Consider the following 19,139-nt stretch of genomic DNA (forward strand, 5'->3'; position numbering starts at 1 on the left):
CATTACGAGTATGCTTTTCTATTGGAGCGAGTGTCGTTTGTTCGTTAATTTCAATGGTTTAGAAATACCCTGTCAGCGTACTGGCCAGACAATAGCCAACTGAGCGGTGAGAAAAGATATGAAAATTTAATGATTTCAAATGTCAGTCAGTCGGAATTGGTCATGGCTCTGTTATAACGGTTTATCGGAATAGTCCGTAAAACGGATCTGTTTAGAACTAAATCAAGGTCAGATACACATGCCGTAACATCTAACTCGTGACTAAAGTCGGTTCCATTCCGTCCGGCAAAACTTTTGTTTAGAGTAGTAAAATTTAGAGTGTGGACATTTAGTTGTAGCATATATTTAGAATCTTGAAAAAATGTGCACGGTAGTTTTGTCAAATCTTGACAATAGAGCTTAAGATTAAATAAATTAACAAATCTGAAATTTGTTTTAGATTTCCTTCTTTCGTTTTTGGAGAAAATGTTACGATGCTTATCATAAATTGATGAAATTTACTTTTGACACAAAGGGCGCTGTTATAACTTGTGCCTAATGCTATTGTGTAGTGTCACCCTTCTAATTTGTAACACTCTTTCTGATTGGATATCTTGCCAGGGTCTATATTTCTATAGAGCCTTCGGCTTGCGGTCTGTAAAGACCAGACGGGGTCTATGAGCCCGTAGACCCCTCGGAACCCAGAGATAACTAATAATATTAACCAATAATATGTTCAAATCAAATCCTTGTTTTAACCTGTTCAAATTGGACACGGTAGGACTCTGCCATGTTAGACCGCAGAACTCACCTTTCCAATCACAGTATTTACTTGCTCAAGCAGCACAAGGTTGCGACCTTTCTTACCCGAACATAGTAAATAACTGTCAACATATGAACTAAAGCAATAACCTGGTCACACCGAACAAAGTTTTTATCCGACAAAATTGTTTACAGTATAACCTTTCCAAACCAACCTCAATAAAAACCTGTCCAAACCAAACACAGTATCAACCTGTCCTAACTGGACACTTGAGTATCCCGTCCAATCTCAACCTGTCCATATAGAACGGAGTATCGACCGGTACAAACCAAACATGGTAGTATCTGTCCAAAGCGAACACAGTATAACTTGTCCAACCCGACTTCATGTATATCCTGTCGAAATAAATAATAGAAAGGACCTGTACAAATCGAATACAGTAAACACCTGTATAAAATGAGCATGGAATAGTTACCTGACACCAAGTCGAACACAGTAATAACATGTAAAAACTTAACAGTATAGTGTTCTGTCAAAACGCGCTAGTACCTGTCTACATTGAACACAGTAATAACCTGTAAAAACTTAACAGTATAGTGTTCTGTCAAAACGCGCTAGTAACTGTCTACATTGAACACAGTAATAACCTATCCAAACAATACTCGGTCATTACCTGCCTTACCCGAACATGGATCGGTGAAAATTTAACACAGCAATAACCTGTCCAAAATGTACATGGTCATTACCTGCCTAACCCGAACATGGATCGGTAAAATCAGAGCACAGCAATAACCTGTCCAAACTGAACATGGATCGTTAAAATCTAGCAATAACCTTGCCAAACAGAACATGGTTCGTTAAAATCTGAGCACAGCAATAACCTGTCCAAACCGAACAGGGTTCGTTAAAATCTGAGCACAGCAATAACCTGTCAAAACTGAACATGGACTGTTAAAATCTAGCAATAACTTTTCCAAACCGAACATGGTTCGTTAAAATCTGAGCACAGCAATAACCTGTCAAAACTGAACATGGATCGTTAAAATCTAGCAATAACCTGTCCAAACCGAACAGGGTTCGTTAAAATCTGAGCACAGCAATAACCTGTCAAAACTGAACATGGATCGTTAAAGTCTAGCAATAACCTGTCAAATCCGAACATGGATCGTTTAAAACCAATGTGTCAACCCTCGATCCATATCAGTCTTCAAGCCTCCGACCCCTCGGGCTGTAATGGGGTTCTCGGGTTAATAAGGGGTAGGATAGGGATTTTGTCATATTACGACCTCTAAGAAATTTGTGAGTATGACCATAGTAAAAAATAGTCACTATCATGAATAATATTCTATTTTGTTGGGGGTTTTTAATTTGAAAACTGTCATTCCCATATGGAGCTCAAGTTAGTAGATAAAAACTTCCTTTGTGATCGTAAAGCATATTGTCTGATCTCGAAACCGTCTTTGTCTAGACTATTATATTCAAATAGATATTCTCCAAGGAAATTAGCATGTCGCACTGTTCTGGGTTCTCAGCTTTAGTATTAAATTGTCTCTGACTTCAATTGTCATATTTCAAATATAATGTATTTAAAAAATAGTATTGATAATGAGAATGTCTTATTTGATAAAATTATACAAATATAAGTAGTTTCCGGAAATTTGATCCTCAGTTCTTAAATCCCGATTTTAAAGTTGGTATATTTTTCGTGTAATACGTTTCATTTCTTGTGTTCACACAGAGAAGGCATTTGCTAAAACAAAATCCACAAAAACCCTTTTTAGTCACTACCTTTTACACTTATACCAAAAAGTAGTTTTTGTTNCCTCTCTATCACTCTCTCTCTCCTCCCGCCCCCTCTCTCTCTCCTCCTGTCTCTCACTCTCTCCGATCTCCCTCTCCTTCCACCAGCCCTCCCGCCCACCCTCCCGCCCGCCCTCCTTCTCTCTTGCTCAACCCTCCCTCTCTCTCTCCTCCCTCCCATTCCTCCTCCTGCCCCTCCCTCTCTCTTCCTGCCCCTCTTTCTCTCCTCCTGCCCCTCTTTCTCTCCTCCTGCCCCCTCTATCTCTCTCTCTCTCCCCACCGCTCCTCTCCTTTCCTCTCCTCTCTTCTCCTCTCTCTCTCTCTCTCTCTCTCTCTCTCTCTCTCTCTCTCTCTCCATGACTGTTGCCATGGACTTGTAATGGCGTCTGACGACCTTGCCTAGTGACGTCACCAAAATGACATTTTAAAAAAATCAATATTCTAAGAGGAATTTGAGATTTCTCTAGGCATTTAGACAAATTCAATGTGTATTTGGTAAGTACAACTACACTTCAATGCATCAACCGACAATTTAAAAATGCCAACGAGGACTAGAATAGGCAAAGTAAGAAAACCTTGCAACAGACAACTACAAAGCCTTGTGTTAAAACAGCTCCCTTTACTATTGTTATGTTTTGTATAACATGTGAGAAATTGTAAAATTACTTTATCAAAATATTGTTTAAGCTAAATTAACCGATTCTTTGCATCGACCGACTCCCTGTTTCAACCAGCTGTCATGTGAAACTAACTCTCTGTTTAAATCGACTTCTTGTTACATTTAAACCCATATCACAACACATATTATGTCCTGTCGTATACCTGTTACATTGCAACTTTGGACAACAGTCACTCTAGCACAGCCAAGCCGTTTCAATCAGTATCACAACCCAAAGATATTATACAACAAACTGGTACAGTGAGTACAAACCGACCCTTGTTTCAACCAACTCGTGTTTCAAATCGCAAAAACAAATTTGGATATTAAACTGCTGCAATTAACCGATACTTGTTGGAAACCATTTGTAAAATTAACCCTTAAAAAAAGTTCACAGTTAAGGTTGTATCGTACCTTTCACATTTTACCTGCTTTTTGTCAAGAGTTGTGTCCCTTATTTGTGTTAACGTTAAAATAATCTTTAAAAACTTACAGTACTTGCATTTGATTAATTAATCTATTTTTGTTCAATTTGTTATATATATATTTTTTTATTATAAATATGATTACATGTATGTAAGGTGTAATTCTTACTAAGTGACTAACTAGGCCGGGAAGGAGGTATATAAAGAGTATCAAAACTTTACACTATCGCCCTGTTGGCATATTATATAGTTTATAATGCAATACAACTAGAAGCACATGTCAATAATGATTTATCCGATAAAAATAAGCGTTGCGAAATCTTCATCAATTGTCATGCCAGTGAGCATGTAATGAACATATAATTCACGCACGACTACATGTACGCCCAATTTTGGCGCAGTGTCTTAATCAAAGATTATCGTGGTTAGAGATAAATAGATGCAGAGTATTTAGCACCAAATTTGACACATAAACATGGTTTCGCCATAATATCGTGTGCATTCAATTTCGAGGGATACGGGGAGGGAGGGGGGGGGGGGGGGAGGATAAAAGCTTTAGCCATTGCAAAATCCATTGGCTATTCTTCATAAAAATATGTATAAAATGAATCTGATTCTATGTAAACAGTGTATTTAACCCCGTATGCAGGAAGTGTAACTCTGCACACAGTTTGTAATAATCCTTGGTACATTACATCTTACCATGTCCACAGTACATATAACTCTAAAGACAGTTTATATAATTCTGTATACAATGCAATATATCCAATAAACCCTGTATATGTATAACCTTGTATACAGTGTATATAACCCTTAATACGATATCTATATATCGTTAACTCTGTATACATTATATATTACTCAGTATGTAATATCCGAACAAGCAGTATATAATTACCCTATAGATACAGTATATGTTTACAGTGTTCAAATGGACATTTAATCCTTTTTTATCACACAGTGTGATAAAAAAGGATTAAATGTCCATGTGAACACTGTATATAGTCTGTGTGTATATGTATACAGGCAGTGTCACTGTACACATATACACACTGACTATATACAGTATGTATATGTCCGTATACAGAATAATGGGACTAATACTAGTCGAATACACTGTATACATATACACACAGACTATATACGGTATGTATGTGTCCGTATACAGAATAATGGGACCAATACTAGTTAAATGCACTGTATACATATACACACAGACTATATACAGTATGTATGTGTCCGTATACAGAATGATGGGACCAATACTAGTTGAATGTACTGTATACATATATACACAGACTATATACAGTATGTATATGTCCGTATACAGAATGATGGGACCAATACTAGTTAAATGCACTGTATACATATATACACTGACTATATACGGTATGTATATGTCCGTATACAGAATGATGGGACCAATACTAGTTGAATGCACTGTATACATATACACACAGACTATATACAGTATGTATATGTCCGTATACAGAATCGTGGGACCAATACTAGTTAAATGTACTGTATACATATACACACAGACTATATACAGTATGTCTGTGTCCGTATACAGAATCATGGGACCAATACTAGTTAAATGCACTGTATACATATACATTTATTTAAAAGTGAAGTCATAATGCATATTCAAGATTGATGTTTTCAAATTGGCATCGATACTATAGATTTACTTCAACATTATGGAACCAGTTTCGTAATGTTAAAATTTTGAGATAAATAACACTACAAGAAAGTGCATCACAGATATCAATCTAAAGGTCAAATTACATACAAGTTATTTCCAAATGTGTTCACAGTCAAAATCTTGGTGTTATGTTTCATGTTTTATGTTTAAGATGACAAATTTCTTTAAATGTACAATGATTTCCGATAAAAATAAATGTTGCAATATCTTTACATTTTTAAGTTCCCTGTCACTGATTGATAAATCAAAATTGTCTATATTTTGTTTTTTATAACTTTATCAGTTCTTATATTTGTTTTTACAAACCTTTAAATGACAGACGTGTATTAGATTTGACGAAACGACAAAATATCTGTACTTTAAAAAGGCAGGACTGTCACCGAAGAAAAATAACCTTAACTGGAGGTATATCGAAATCAAAACGTCCCCTTCAAGTGTTTTTATTATCACCGCCAAACCGAACCCATGCTGCTCTCTCTCTCTCCCAGCCTCCAAAACAAATCCCCCACTCCCTCCCAGTCACATACCAATCGTCCTCACTCTCACAATCCTCTTCTCCCATCTCCCATCTATCACAGCCCAACATTCGTCCGTTTCTCTTTGCGTCCCAGACCAATCTTACCCTCTCTCAGTCCCACAACCATCTCCCTTTCTCCGAGTCCTGCACCAACCCTCCTCTCTATCTCAGTCCCACAACCATCATCCTCTCTCCCAGTCCAACAACCATTCCCCTCTCTCCCAGTCCCACATCCAACCCACTCCCTCCCAGTCCCACACCCAATCTCCTGTCTATCTCAGCCTCACAACCATCATCCTCTCTCCCAGTCCCCCAACCATCCCACTCTCTCCTAGTCCCACACCAATCTTCCCCTCTCCAAGTCCTTCAACTATCCCCCTCTCTCCCAATCCCCAAACCATCCCCTCTCTCGCAGTCCACCAACCATCCCCTCTCTCCCAGTCCCACAACCACCCCACTCTCTCTAAGTCCCGCACCCATCCTTCTCTCTATCTTAGTCCCACAACCACCCCCTCTCTCCCAGTCCCACAACTATCCCCACTCTCTCCCAGCCCCACACCCCTCCTCCTCTCCCTTTGAGCCCAACACCCATCTTCTTTCTCCAAGGCCAACAATCAGCCCCCGCGTTCGCCCAATGCAACACCCATACTCCTCTCTATCTCAGCCCAACACCCATACTCCCCTCTATCTCAGCCCAACACCCATACTCCCCTCTATCTCGGCCCCACACCAGCCCAACACCCATACTCCCCTCTGTCTCGGCCCCCACCCATACTCCCCTCTATCTCGGCCCCACATCCATGCTCCCCTCTATCTCGGGCCAACACCAGCCCAACACCCATACTTCCCTCTATCTCGGCCCACACCCATATTTCCCTCTATCTCGGCCCTACAACTATGCTTTCCTCTCTCCCAGTACCAACCCAGCCCCCTTTTTCCAAGCCCATACCCATCATCCCCTCTCTCCCAGCACCACTACCAATATTCTCTCTCTTAGCCCCTCACACTCACACCTCTCTCCAAGCCCTACAACCATCATCCCATCTCTGTTTGGTGTTGGGCTGCGAGAGAAAGGAGAATTGGTGAGAGACTGGGAAAGAGAAGGGTGTATGAGGGACTTGGAAAGAGCAGATGGGTGTTTGGCTAAGATAGAGGGGGGGGGGGGATGAGTACGAGGCTTGGAAAAAGAATATGGTTGGGGAGAAGCCAGGGGATGGGCTGAAGAGGCGAGGATGAGTATTGGACTGGGAGAGAGAGGATGCTAGTTGTGCGGAGCTGGGAGAGTATTGGTGTTGGGTTGGGTGGGAGAGGAGGATGGGTGTGGGGACAGAAGAGAGAGGAGGTTTGGTGTAGGGATGCGAAACGAAGAGAGGATGATGTGTGAGAGAAAGAAGATGAGTCCCACACCCATCATCCCTTCCTCTCTCTCAGCCCCAAACCCATCGTCTTGCTCCAAGACCCACCCTGATCCCCTCCTCTCTCCCAACACCACACCCACCCCGTTAGCCCCACATCAAGCTATACATGTATCTTAGTTACATTGTCAACCACCTAGAGGAGTTTTGGTAATCAATGTAAGGTAAGCAAGTTTTTTTAATATAAAATGATACACCAGATATGTGCGCTCAAATGGGGAAGTATTCGAATACACCCGACATTTCATATTTATAAGGACCTAGTTTGGTCATTAATACATTTTATGATATAATATGACCATCAATTCAAGCGTCAAACTTTATATCTGACGTCACACGTTCACTACAGCAGAGTATCACAACTGTGAATAAACAAACGGAAATTTAAATATGTGTTTCGGGTATTGTCACCATCGCTACTGCCTACCAGTACACTGCAGCAGTTCTATTTTGCTTTTAAAAATCCGGAGCTGAACATTTGACAGCTGATTTGTACTGTCACTACCGCTGAAGTTTTAAATATCAAGGCAGCTAAACATATCAAAGAGAAGGGACTATTTCACACTTAAATTTGCATTATCGGAGAGTGACACAAATCCATTTGCCAACGATCCGTCGATAAAGCCCTATGAATCCCAATGAATCCCGCCTATGCACTACCCTATATAATTAAACAGCAAGTGGGTAGTAATTTTACCGATGGAACAATTATGAATAGAGAAAGAACAAAACGGGAATCATCACCGATGTAGCCAACAGTATAAGTTCAATAAAGATACATATATAAAATACAACAGTTCATCGTTAAACGAAAGCGATCTGCCCGAATTGGTTTGATGACGTCACATGCTGTGGGAGTCCTCCTACTGCGAGTCACAGCGCATGTACAGTCCGTGCGCGCGCTAGTGATATCAATGTCATAGAGTATAAATTTTTGATAATCTAGATTCACTGAAGCAAAAATACATGTATATATGTTAACTCTCCCCCATTGTTGTCCTCTTGTACGTTACAGGGATACGCTGAGAGTGGAAACAAAAGCGCAACGTGCAGTTCTCGAGTGTCGGCGCCAAACATTAGAGTGATCTCTTGTGCCAATATATATAAAGGGCTGTTTTAACACAGCTGAAAGTTCAGCGAGCGTACCAGGAGCATCATTCCTCTGTTTTTAAGGATGGAATCATCTACACTGAACATGTTGTGGCATACGGTTTTACTTATCCTGATGGTGGCCGTTACCTGTAATGCCGGACGAGGTTTAGATATTGATGAAGCGCTGCAACAGGTAAGCACAATTTACTTTTACTTTTTTTCCTGGAGAAGAGCTCTTCGGATATTATTATTTTTTTAATATTTTAGTATGTGTTTTGAAATAGCAATGTTCATCGTATTGAAATAAAAAAGCGCATATGTATTATGGATTTTATATAGAATTTGGCGATATAACTTTTGCTCTATCTAAATTAATTTTGAAACAAAACTGATCAAGTTTTGCTTTAAAATTATTCGAACATCATGTGTTATCGATGCGTATGTAGAATTTCAATATACAAATATCTGCAGAGGTATGCCATGGACAAATTATTTGATGGTGAAACTATAGACCCTGGTAAAAATGTTACCAGTTGTTTGTTGGTATACATGTATATCATCTTTAATGAGTTTTTCTTTCAACAAAGGTCGATGAAAAGTCAAATTGACTATAGAACAATTTGTTTTTTGTCATTTCGATATCAACGGCGGTGGTTAGAAACCCCAGTTTACGTTGCAACGATACACGCAACAGTTTGCTCATTAGGGAGCAATGCGTTCGATTAACAATTGCCTCGCCGACTATACCGAAATCTTGAAATTGGTTGTTATCTGAAAAGATCATTCTCTTTATTTAGACTGTAAGTCAGCGCGATGATAAATGACGATAATTTAACATTAATATGGTTGGACTCACCGACACATTCAGATTAGAACCGAAATATTCAGGAATTAAAACAAAAAAATAATTAATCAATGAAATATGCTTTCGTCTATTTTTGTAAGTAGTGCCATTTTTGCATAATTTAAGAAATGGTAAGCTCACACAATTAAGACCATTTTGTGAAGAACAGTTAAAAAAAAAAAGGTGAAAATGCTTCTTACGGCGTTTATGATAAATCGTTCCGTAAGTTTAGAGGTTCTTTTTTTTAGAAATGCCTTTATTGTGTAATCACTGGATTAACTTTCCCGTCAAATATTTCCTTTTGAGAACAAGGAAACATAAAATTCAATTGAGGTTTTAGTTTCATTAAGTTTGAACAGGGTTTAAACACAATTATAACAAACATGTTGCTTTAAAAGTGCCAGAGGGGGGTCCTTACACAAGACATGTAAGACTTATTCAATTTTATACAGTGTAAATAAGATTTCTTTAATCGATCTATACGTTGAAGACATTGTGCCGAAGAAAAAATATCCCTTAAGACAAATAATGATTGCAAAATAACAGAGATATTTAAGATCTCTTAGTTAAATGAATGGCAATGATTTGTCGTGATACCAACATTGTCCTTGAGATAATTGAGTTCTTCGATTTATCAAAATTTACATAGAAATAATACTATTTCACCAAATTCGAGAAATCGGATTTCGATTTAGCCATATAACTGTATCTGAACTCCATTTCACTTAGGGTGAAGTGCAGGTTTCGTCAGTTATTCTGAACTCACGCATATCTGTCTCTTTATTCAGATCATAGTCCATACTATATATTTTTCAAATGTATCTAGTATATTCGATTTCCTTAAAACTTCCAAATTGTTTGTTTGCGGTTTCGCATCTTCCCAACTCATTTCAGACCATAGCACTTGTTTCTTTATTCGGAATTTGTTTTCTTGCAATGGCTAAGGCCATATGACGACGGTCCCAGATTCCACCAGTTGTTTGACAAGTTAATCAGCATCCTAATTTTACTAAGTTATCCGGACAACGCAGATTTTTGTGTTGTTGGTCCATTTAAACTCACTCGCAGACGACACATTAGTCAAATAGGTGCCAATGTCTCGAATACACGTGTACCTTCAAATGATTTGTGTCCAATGGTTTTCGTCAATGCGTTTCAATAAGCTTTCTTGTGTCGCTACGATTACATAAAAGCACAGGGACCCGGGAACCTGTTACAGCTCGCATGTTTGGACCTATCCTGGGCCGTTTTCGTTTGTCGCGGTCCAACCGGTTAAACCGGTTGGACCAGAGTTGCTCGTTTATGACATAAGGTCGGACCAAGTAATCTGATGCTGCTTTCAGGCGAGCCTTGCCAAAGCCTTTCTTACCGAAAGTTAATATAAGCCCTTAAAATGTCTAATTTTACTCTCTACACATCAGCTAATTATGTCCAAACATACCTACTGTAACAGATTATCGGGCCCTTGTGATGAAAACTGCTAAAGTATATAAACGTATATTATGGGGGTATGAACAAACAATTGATGACGTCAAGGGTTTAGCAATAAAACTTTCTAAATGAAAAAGCGAGGGTTTTCGTTACGGATCCATGATAGTGATTCGTGTTTTAGAAAGACCTTTCCGTAAAAATATCAAATCCAACATTTGTACCATTTTATAACACTATACAGATAAACGGCTTTGTTTTAAAGTCTATTTACAAGAAAACGACAATGTTCACATTTCCCGTAGTCCAAAGAACGAAGCAGTGGATTAATTATTCTGCTGATATCTGATGTAAAGGCCATGCTATCGTTATTGACTCTTCAAATGTTTATCATATATGGAATTCTTATTAATTATCAGTTGGTCAGCTGCGTGCATAGTGGTCAGCGATTCTTAATGTAGCTTGGTAAAATTGTATAACTGCCGTTAGGTTGCCACGTGACAGGTGTTCGCGTCGTAGCTTGGTATACAGTGTCTTATGTTCTTACTATAGTAAAACGAAAGATGATTTGCTCCTGTATGAATTATCACATAGATTCGACTATATACTTATACAAGACAGATCGAATGTAATTGCTAATAGAACTTCCATGCAAGCAGGCCGTATTTTATTGGGGGAGGTGGATTTTCTAAAACGGATGTAAAAAGATCATCAGGTAATCTTTAATGGAATGATTTCATTTCCTGTTAAAATTGCTATGCTCACTTTTCCACGAAAACCTTTTGAGTTTTAAAAGACGGACAGCTGGACGCTAAAGAGGTTTGTTTTAAGCTATTTGTCATTGTACGATCAACGAGTGTAATCCTTTGAAGTAACCTAACGGCTAACAGTACATAGGTATATCAAGTATTTGACCAATATGACGCTTGAAGAAATTCATTCAAGAGACATGTGCAATATCTAGCGCATGAGCGCAGGTCAGATGTCAATGTCGGGTACGAGCCCTGTATTTGGGTACGAATCCTGTGTTATCGCTGTGTGAAAGTCTCTAGTCGACATAACTACAATGTATTCTGTCGATTTTATGGGATATATTGACCAAAACAATTAAGTTGAAGAGCAAAAGCTATTAATAGACTTTATACTAAGAAGTTGATCATTCAAGACATTGACTTATTCACTTCGTCTTCAAATTCCTTCATCACATACCAAATAATTGTACCATGTGACAAGTCGTAACCCCATGTGGACAAGTCTTAACCCCTTATGTTATACGGAATATTTTATCTTATAACTCGACCGCATTTTTGTTCTGGAACTCATCTGTTGAAACGAATACGATTCCCAAATAGTTTTGCTTCTTCTAGAGCCATTTAATGCCATTGTAGCGTTATGATGTTATTACCACCTCGACGCTCTTCGTTGGCCATTTTTGTTTGTTTTGAATTTTCAGAAAGGAATTTTAACATTCATCCGGGGTGATCATGGGGAATGATTTGTAGGAACTATAGTCTACATAAAGACCGATTATATGAAAAAAAGCCTGACGTCATACATACATACATACATACATACATGTAGTACTCGTTTATTGCGCGGAGGTACACATCGAGTAGTGCGTTACGCGAGTTCGGAGGTGTATTAGTTTCCACAAAATCCTCATCCTATCTGCGACGTCAAATAAAGTCATATGTGTAGTACTGATGTGACATTGTCGTAGGGACTAAAACAATGAGTTAACACACAATCTTAAGGGGATGATGAGTAAGGTTATGGAGTAGCCCGAGTCTCTCATATGAAGTAAGGGTCCGAGCGACTAAAGCACTAAGCCACGGTATGAAGCTACCTCCCTTGAAACATTTTGAAATCGGAAAGATGATTTTTAAATATTTTAGAGTGCATATGACTTTTGAATATGTGCATTTTTTTTAAATATTTATTTGTTTTCTCGAGGCAACATTTCCAGGTTTTGTTTTGTCTGCAATACCAAAAATGGCTACTTAACTTGGATTGCATTTTGTCGTTCTTCATATTAAGACAGAAGCGCGGTAGGGGAATTACATTTCTTTTTAACTACATGCAAAACGACGCAAGGAAGCCTAGAACCATATTGATACTATTCATACACGATACTCCCCCAACCACCATGAATATGAAAGCCTTTATTTACCCTTGTTATTGAAGTATTTACAAGACTAACTAAACCGTATGACTTCATCGTGTCTGGTTCCTTTCGGATAATTGACACCCTGAACAAATTCGGCTAGGTAAATAGTTTGCACCACAAGAAATCGATGTAATTTACTTAAAATACCAGACCAAGTACTAAGATTTTTTTCCGGAATTATCGAAAAAGTTTAATTGGAATCGCAAATGGTATTTTTAGCGTCGACGAATTGAAAAAGAAGTGAATGTTTAAAAATTCCTTCTTGGCCCTTTACAAGGAAGACAGAGCGAGATAAACCTATGTGTGTCCCCTCCACACTCAAAAAGGGGTTGGAAGGGTGAACCCGTTTCTTATACCACAGTGTGGCATCTTTAGAAGGTTAAAATCTTACAACACATCAACAAAAATATCACAAATTCAATTAAACCGGAAATATAGTTAATGTAACGGTAGTTTATAGGTATTTCTTTACATCAATATGGCAAATTCGAAATATGTTTGTGTAAAAGAAAAAACGTGTGGTAGATGTTTAGGATTGAACTTGAAAAGAAAATGAATAACAGTGCTCCACTGGCCGAGTATCAATTCATTAACCATCATTGAATCTCTCGTATTTTATTATAAAGCTCTTAATTTCTCCGTAGCGCAAAATGCGTTTCTGACATACGGCGCTACCATTGAACGAAATTATTTCCTGACTATCCGACCTTGCTGCGAGTTTAAACCGCTGTAGATTTTTACTCAATGAAACGTTATAAGCCAACAGTTATTAAATATTAATCAGTTAAAATCGAATTCTTGCTTTGTCTGATCCTTACATGCAAACAGGCGCACATTTTTAAACGTAAAGACATGCTAGATCATGGTATTTGTGAAAACCAAATTGCTAACTAAAATCATCAACCGAATAATCATCCTAAAATAGAAATAAATCGAAAAAGAAAGTAAAAATACAGAATAAGATACAAATAAATGTTTCTCTAATCAAAGTCTTTGAAAGGTTTGCCACGTACGAATGTTAGTGGGATAAAATCTATTGACTATATCAATACAGAATACCAACTATACGATGTGTTCACAGAACGTTTGCAATTGTTTTATACCAATCCCTATTCCATGATATCCTCAGCAGTGCAAAGCTATGTGTAGTTTTAACGCTTTTTGCCAGATCAAGCAGGACGAAATTTCAGGACGATCAGTGTCATTGTGGCTATTTGGCTTCGTTCCAGCTTTGCCTTCATAACGGCCTACTACTTTGCCCATGAACTTGAATGAAATGCTAATTGTTACGACAGACGGTTATCACAGATGCAATAATTACAACATCAAACACATGTAATGATCCAAAATGTGTTTAAATGGGCAACAAAAATTCTATAGACATAGCATAAAAAACCGGTAAATAAATTTCTCCAACTCATCCTTAACGGGCGTGGGGTTGAAAATGATACTTTTAATGTCGACATAAATCGCTGTTTGCGCATCGTTTGTAAACATAATTAAATGGTTTGAAATAATTGATTATTATGTGCGTTTTAGACTCTTACTTAAAGTATCGTTTGGCTTGTATCGATTGAAAATTCGCGCGTGAAAGGTTTTGTTGTTACAATTAGATTACAGTTTTCGTTGAAATCGACATGCCACCTCAATCTTTCTCATAGTTTTGAAATTGGCATTTGCATACTCAATTTCTTCATATTGTTTCGCAATAGATCCTAGCTTGCCTCGATAAAAATGCACAGTACAAATTCAGGATTAACAAACGACAATTTTATGAGTATTAAAATTATACAATTACAATTACAATATGATATTCTTATTGAGAATCGCAGAACGTTTTTTGAAGTTTTCAGTGGCAATTATTCGCTGTTAGCAGAAACATGTGAACTTTAGTTTGTAACCAAACAAATAACGTCGCATTTTAAAACATACCTATCACAGTACTTATGTTTTCGATTCATTGTATGCAACCTAAAAACATTGTTTTTGTGTCACATGTATAAGGTATTGTTAAAGGCTTAAAGTCCACACAACAGCTAAGGTAGGAGAGAGGGGGAACAAAATCCCAAGCGGTACAATTGGGTCAGTAAATCAATTTTAGTTTCTAGTATGCCCCCGTAGCAGAAGATAGATAAGAATCCCACATTCTGAAAGGGACACATTTTAGTGGCCTCTTACGATACTTTGCAGTTTATTACAGCAGGTTTATTTTTTCCCTGAGCCTGCCGGTGAAGTAACAGAAGAAACAGTCATTGTACATATAAACTGAAATCCTGATGTTGTACATAGGAGTCCAAGCACTACGCTATGAACCTTAAGAGCAAATTTGGTAAAAATTAATTACAACATAGACGTTTTGTCTCAATATGATGTATGTCATCTCATACGGAGAACAAAACCAAATAACGCATTCGACAGATTCAAAAGGAAATGGCGGACCATCTGTTTCAGCAAGTGTACTTTCGCAGTAAATACATGTCAATATTCCGGATTTAACTAGCAAATATAACCCCACATATCATACAAAAACAGACGATGGTAGCTGTATATGGATTTTATCCTCATCTGGGTTATTTATCTAACTTTCCATTTTCTTTTCCGTTTTGCTATATGGCTAATCAGACTGTCCCGCAGTGTTCACTAATATGTCAAAACTGGAAAACACCAGTGACTTTTTTGTAATTGGTAACTTGCTTCATACGCAGCACTTCTTTCAGAAAGCATGCTTACATATGTGTACACGTGATTATGGTACTGAATCCCCCATATACACGTGCACGCAGGCGTGTAGCTGCCCCTACCCTGGTGCACAGGTGAATCCCCCAAAATGAACCACATTGTCTCCCTTTCAAGGCCCTGTCCTAGACCCGCTTCTAAGTTTATTCACTTCCAACAAGTACTAGCTACGTCGCCCTGTCCTAGACCCGCTCCTAAATTTGTCCACTACTAACAAGTGCTTACTACGCCCCATGCACGTTTATTTGCGTCTAAAAGTACTTACATCACAATTATACACGTATTTAATTATTGATATGTCACAGAGTGCCGAGTACCTTATATACCTATACGTTTACAGGTACCATTGCTCCTGCAGGTAACATAAAATGCGGTAAATGGCGCCCTCGACAATATAACTCACATTTGGTAGGGGATCTTGGTTTACTATAGGCCCATGAAACGGGTTTTTTTCACCCAAAGGTCCCAGCGGTAAATTTAATGCTTCAATAATTGATAGAAAGTTCATGTTTGTTTACGCCGGAAAATGTATCTACATATGTATTTAGATAGCTTTATCTGTGATAAAATCAGACAGATAGACAGACAGACACACTAATTCGATAGCAACTTAATCACATGCTGAATAGTAAGAACGCCGTAGTTTTTGATCGAATGATTGTTGTTGACGTTAATGTTTTTACCTAAAAGGTTTCTACCGACATTAGGGAAAACGTATATTAGTTTGCAAGTTGGAGCTGCAAAATCCAACATCTTTGTTCTCGCTGTTCTTATAATAATCGTATTGTCATTCAAAATCATAAGACTTGCTCATGTGCAAGGCTTTGTGAGAAAATACCACCTCTATGGTATGTTTAACAGTAGCGCAAAAAATATGACGTCACAATGAAAATATTTGAATGACGTTGTGGTTAGGGTATATGTCCATATAACACCTGTCTGAAGTATTATGGTATAGCACACTTTGGCTTTTTTGTTGGTGATTGTTTGGTTCTTTGTATGTTTAACGTTCTACCAACAGCTAAGGTCGTAACGTCACCTAAATACGGTTGCCGAGGGATAACCCATTGAAAGAAAACCACTAGAAAAGTGAGAAAAGGAAAAGGATAGATACAAGTGGTGCAATTTGGGCAACATATTTATTTTTGTTTCTTCAGAGTGTTCGGACACAAAATAAATAAAAACAAGAATCAACAGGGGCCCCATATTAGCCGGCGAGGGATACAGCAGGACTCCCCCGAGCCTGCATGGGCTTTAGTCAGTATAGATTATATCAAGTCCCATGCGAGAATAATTATCCTGTTGATATCGTGAAATATGCTTACAAAAAGGAAAACGATAGTATTTATTGAATATCTTGTAGGTAGATACCCACACTTTTTGAAAAGAGAATTATAGATTGCTTTATATCACTACTTGTTACTAATGTCACACCGTTGCAGAAACAGGTATTTTTAAGACCTCCTTCCCTCAGGAAATTTTAAAAAGAACATACTGGATCTGCAGCTCTTACAGCAAATACTTAGGATAATTTACTTTCACGATTGTAGGCAGAGAGGAGGTAGTTCTAACAGTGTTAATACAGGCAGAGAGGAGGTAGTTCTAACAGTGTTAATGAAGGCAGAGAGGAGGTAGTTCTAACAGTGTTAGTACAGGCAGAGAGGAGGTAGTTCCTACAGTGTTAATACAGGCAGAGAGGAGGTAGATCCTATAGTGTTAATACAGGCAGAGAGGAGGTAGAACCTATAGTGTTAATACAGGCAGAGAGGAGGTAGTTCCTACAGTTTTAATACAGGCAGAGAGAGGTAGATCTAACAGTTTTAATACGGGCAGAGAGGAGGTAGTTCCTACAGTGTTAATACAGGCAGAGAGGAGGTAGTTCTAACAGTTTTAATACAGGCAGAGAGGAGGTAGTTCCTACGTGTTAATACAGGAAGAGAGGAGGTAGTTCCTACAGTGTTAATACAGGCAGAGAGGAGGTAGTTCCTACAGTTTTAATACAGGAAGAGAGGAGGTAGTTCCTACAGTGTTAATACCGGCAGAGAGGAGGTAGTTCTAACAGTTTTAATACAGGCAGAGAGGAGGTAGTTCCTACAGTTTTAATACAGGCAGAGATGAGGTAGTTCCTACAGTGTTAATACAGGCAGAGAGGAGGTAGTTCCTATAGTGTTAATACAGGCAGAGAGGAGGTAGTTCCAACAGTTTTAATACAGGCAGAGAGAGGTAGTTCTAACAGTGTCAATACAGGCAGAGAGGAGGTAGTTCCTACAGGTTTAATACAGGCAGAGAGGAGGTAGTTCCTACAGGTTTACTACCGGCAGAGAGGAGGTAGTTCTAACAGTTTTAATACAGGCAGAGAGGAGGGAGTTCCAACAGTTTTAATACAGGCAGAGAGAGGTAGTTCTAACAGTTAAAATACGGGCAGAGAGGAGGTAGTTCCTACAGGTTTAATAGAGGCAGAGAGGAGGTAATTCTAACAGTGTTAATACAGGCAGAGAGTAGGTAGTTCTAACAGTGGTAATACAGGCAGAGAGGAGGTAGTTCTAACAGTATTAATACAGGCAGAGAGGAGGTAGTTCCAACAGTTTTAATACAGGCAGAGAGAGGTAGTTCAAACAGTTTAAATACGGGCAGAGAGGAGGTAGTTCCTACAGGTTTAATACAGGCAGAGAGTAGGTAGTTCTAACAGTGTTAATACAGGCAGAGAGGAGGTAGTTCCTACAGTGTTAATACAGCCAGAGGGAGGTAGATCGAACAGTTTCAATATGGGCAGAGAGGAGGTAGTTCCAAGAGGTTTAATACAGGCAGAGAGGAGGTAGTTCCTACAGGTTTAATACAGGCAGAGAGGAGGTAATTCTAACAGTGTTAATACGGGCAGAGAGGAGGTAGTTCCAAGAGGTTTAATAGAGGCAGAGAGGAGGTAGTTCCTACAGGTTTAATACAGGCAGAGAGGAGGTAATTCTAACAGTGTTAATTCAGGCAGAGAGGAGGTAGTTCCTTCAGTGTTAATAAAGACAGAGAGGAGTTAGTTCATACAGTGTTAATACAGGCAGAGAGGAGGTAGTTCCTACAGTGTTAATACAGGCAGAGGGAGGTAGTTCTAACAGTGTTAATACAGGCAGAAAGGAGGGAGTTCCTACAGTGTTAATACAGGCAGAGAGAGGTAATTCTAACAGTTTTAATACGGGCAGAGAGGAGGTAGTTCCAAGAGGTTTAATACAGGCAGAGAGGAGGTAGTTCATACAGTGTTAATACAGGCAGAGAGGAGGGAGTTCCTACAGTGTTAATACAGGCAGAGAGAGGTAGTTCTAACAGTTTTGATACGGGCAGAGAGGAGGTAGTTCTAAGAAGTTTAATACAGGCAGAGAGGAGGTAGTTCTAACAGTTTTAATACAGGCAGAGAGGAGGTAGTTCTAACGGTATTAATACAGGCAGAGAGGAGGTAGTTCGTACTGTGTTAATACAGGCAGAGAGGAGGAAATTCTAACAGTGTTAATTCAGGCAGAGATGAACAGTGTTAATTCAGGCAGAGAGGAGGTAGTTCCTTCAGTGTTAATACAGACAGAGAGGAGGTAGTTCATACAGTGTTAATACAGGCAGAGAGGAGGTC

At 38.7% G+C, this 19,139-nt stretch overlaps 1 protein-coding gene across 1 annotated transcript in view; it reads left to right on the forward strand.

Moving 5' to 3' along the window:
* The first annotated feature begins 8,168 nt into the window (after positions 1-8,168).
* Positions 8,169-19,139, forward strand: part of LOC110451724 — a 38,981-nt gene continuing 28,010 nt past the window's right edge. The window contains exon 1 of the mRNA XM_021499875.1: positions 8,169-8,547. Within this exon, the coding sequence (XP_021355550.1) occupies positions 8,437-8,547 (111 nt within the window). The 5' untranslated portion in view covers positions 8,169-8,436. The remainder of the gene's footprint in view (positions 8,548-19,139) is intronic.

Source organism: Mizuhopecten yessoensis, unplaced genomic scaffold (assembly GCF_002113885.1).
Source record: "Mizuhopecten yessoensis strain PY_sf001 unplaced genomic scaffold, ASM211388v2 scaffold6169, whole genome shotgun sequence".
NCBI lineage: Eukaryota > Metazoa > Mollusca > Bivalvia > Pectinida > Pectinidae > Mizuhopecten > Mizuhopecten yessoensis.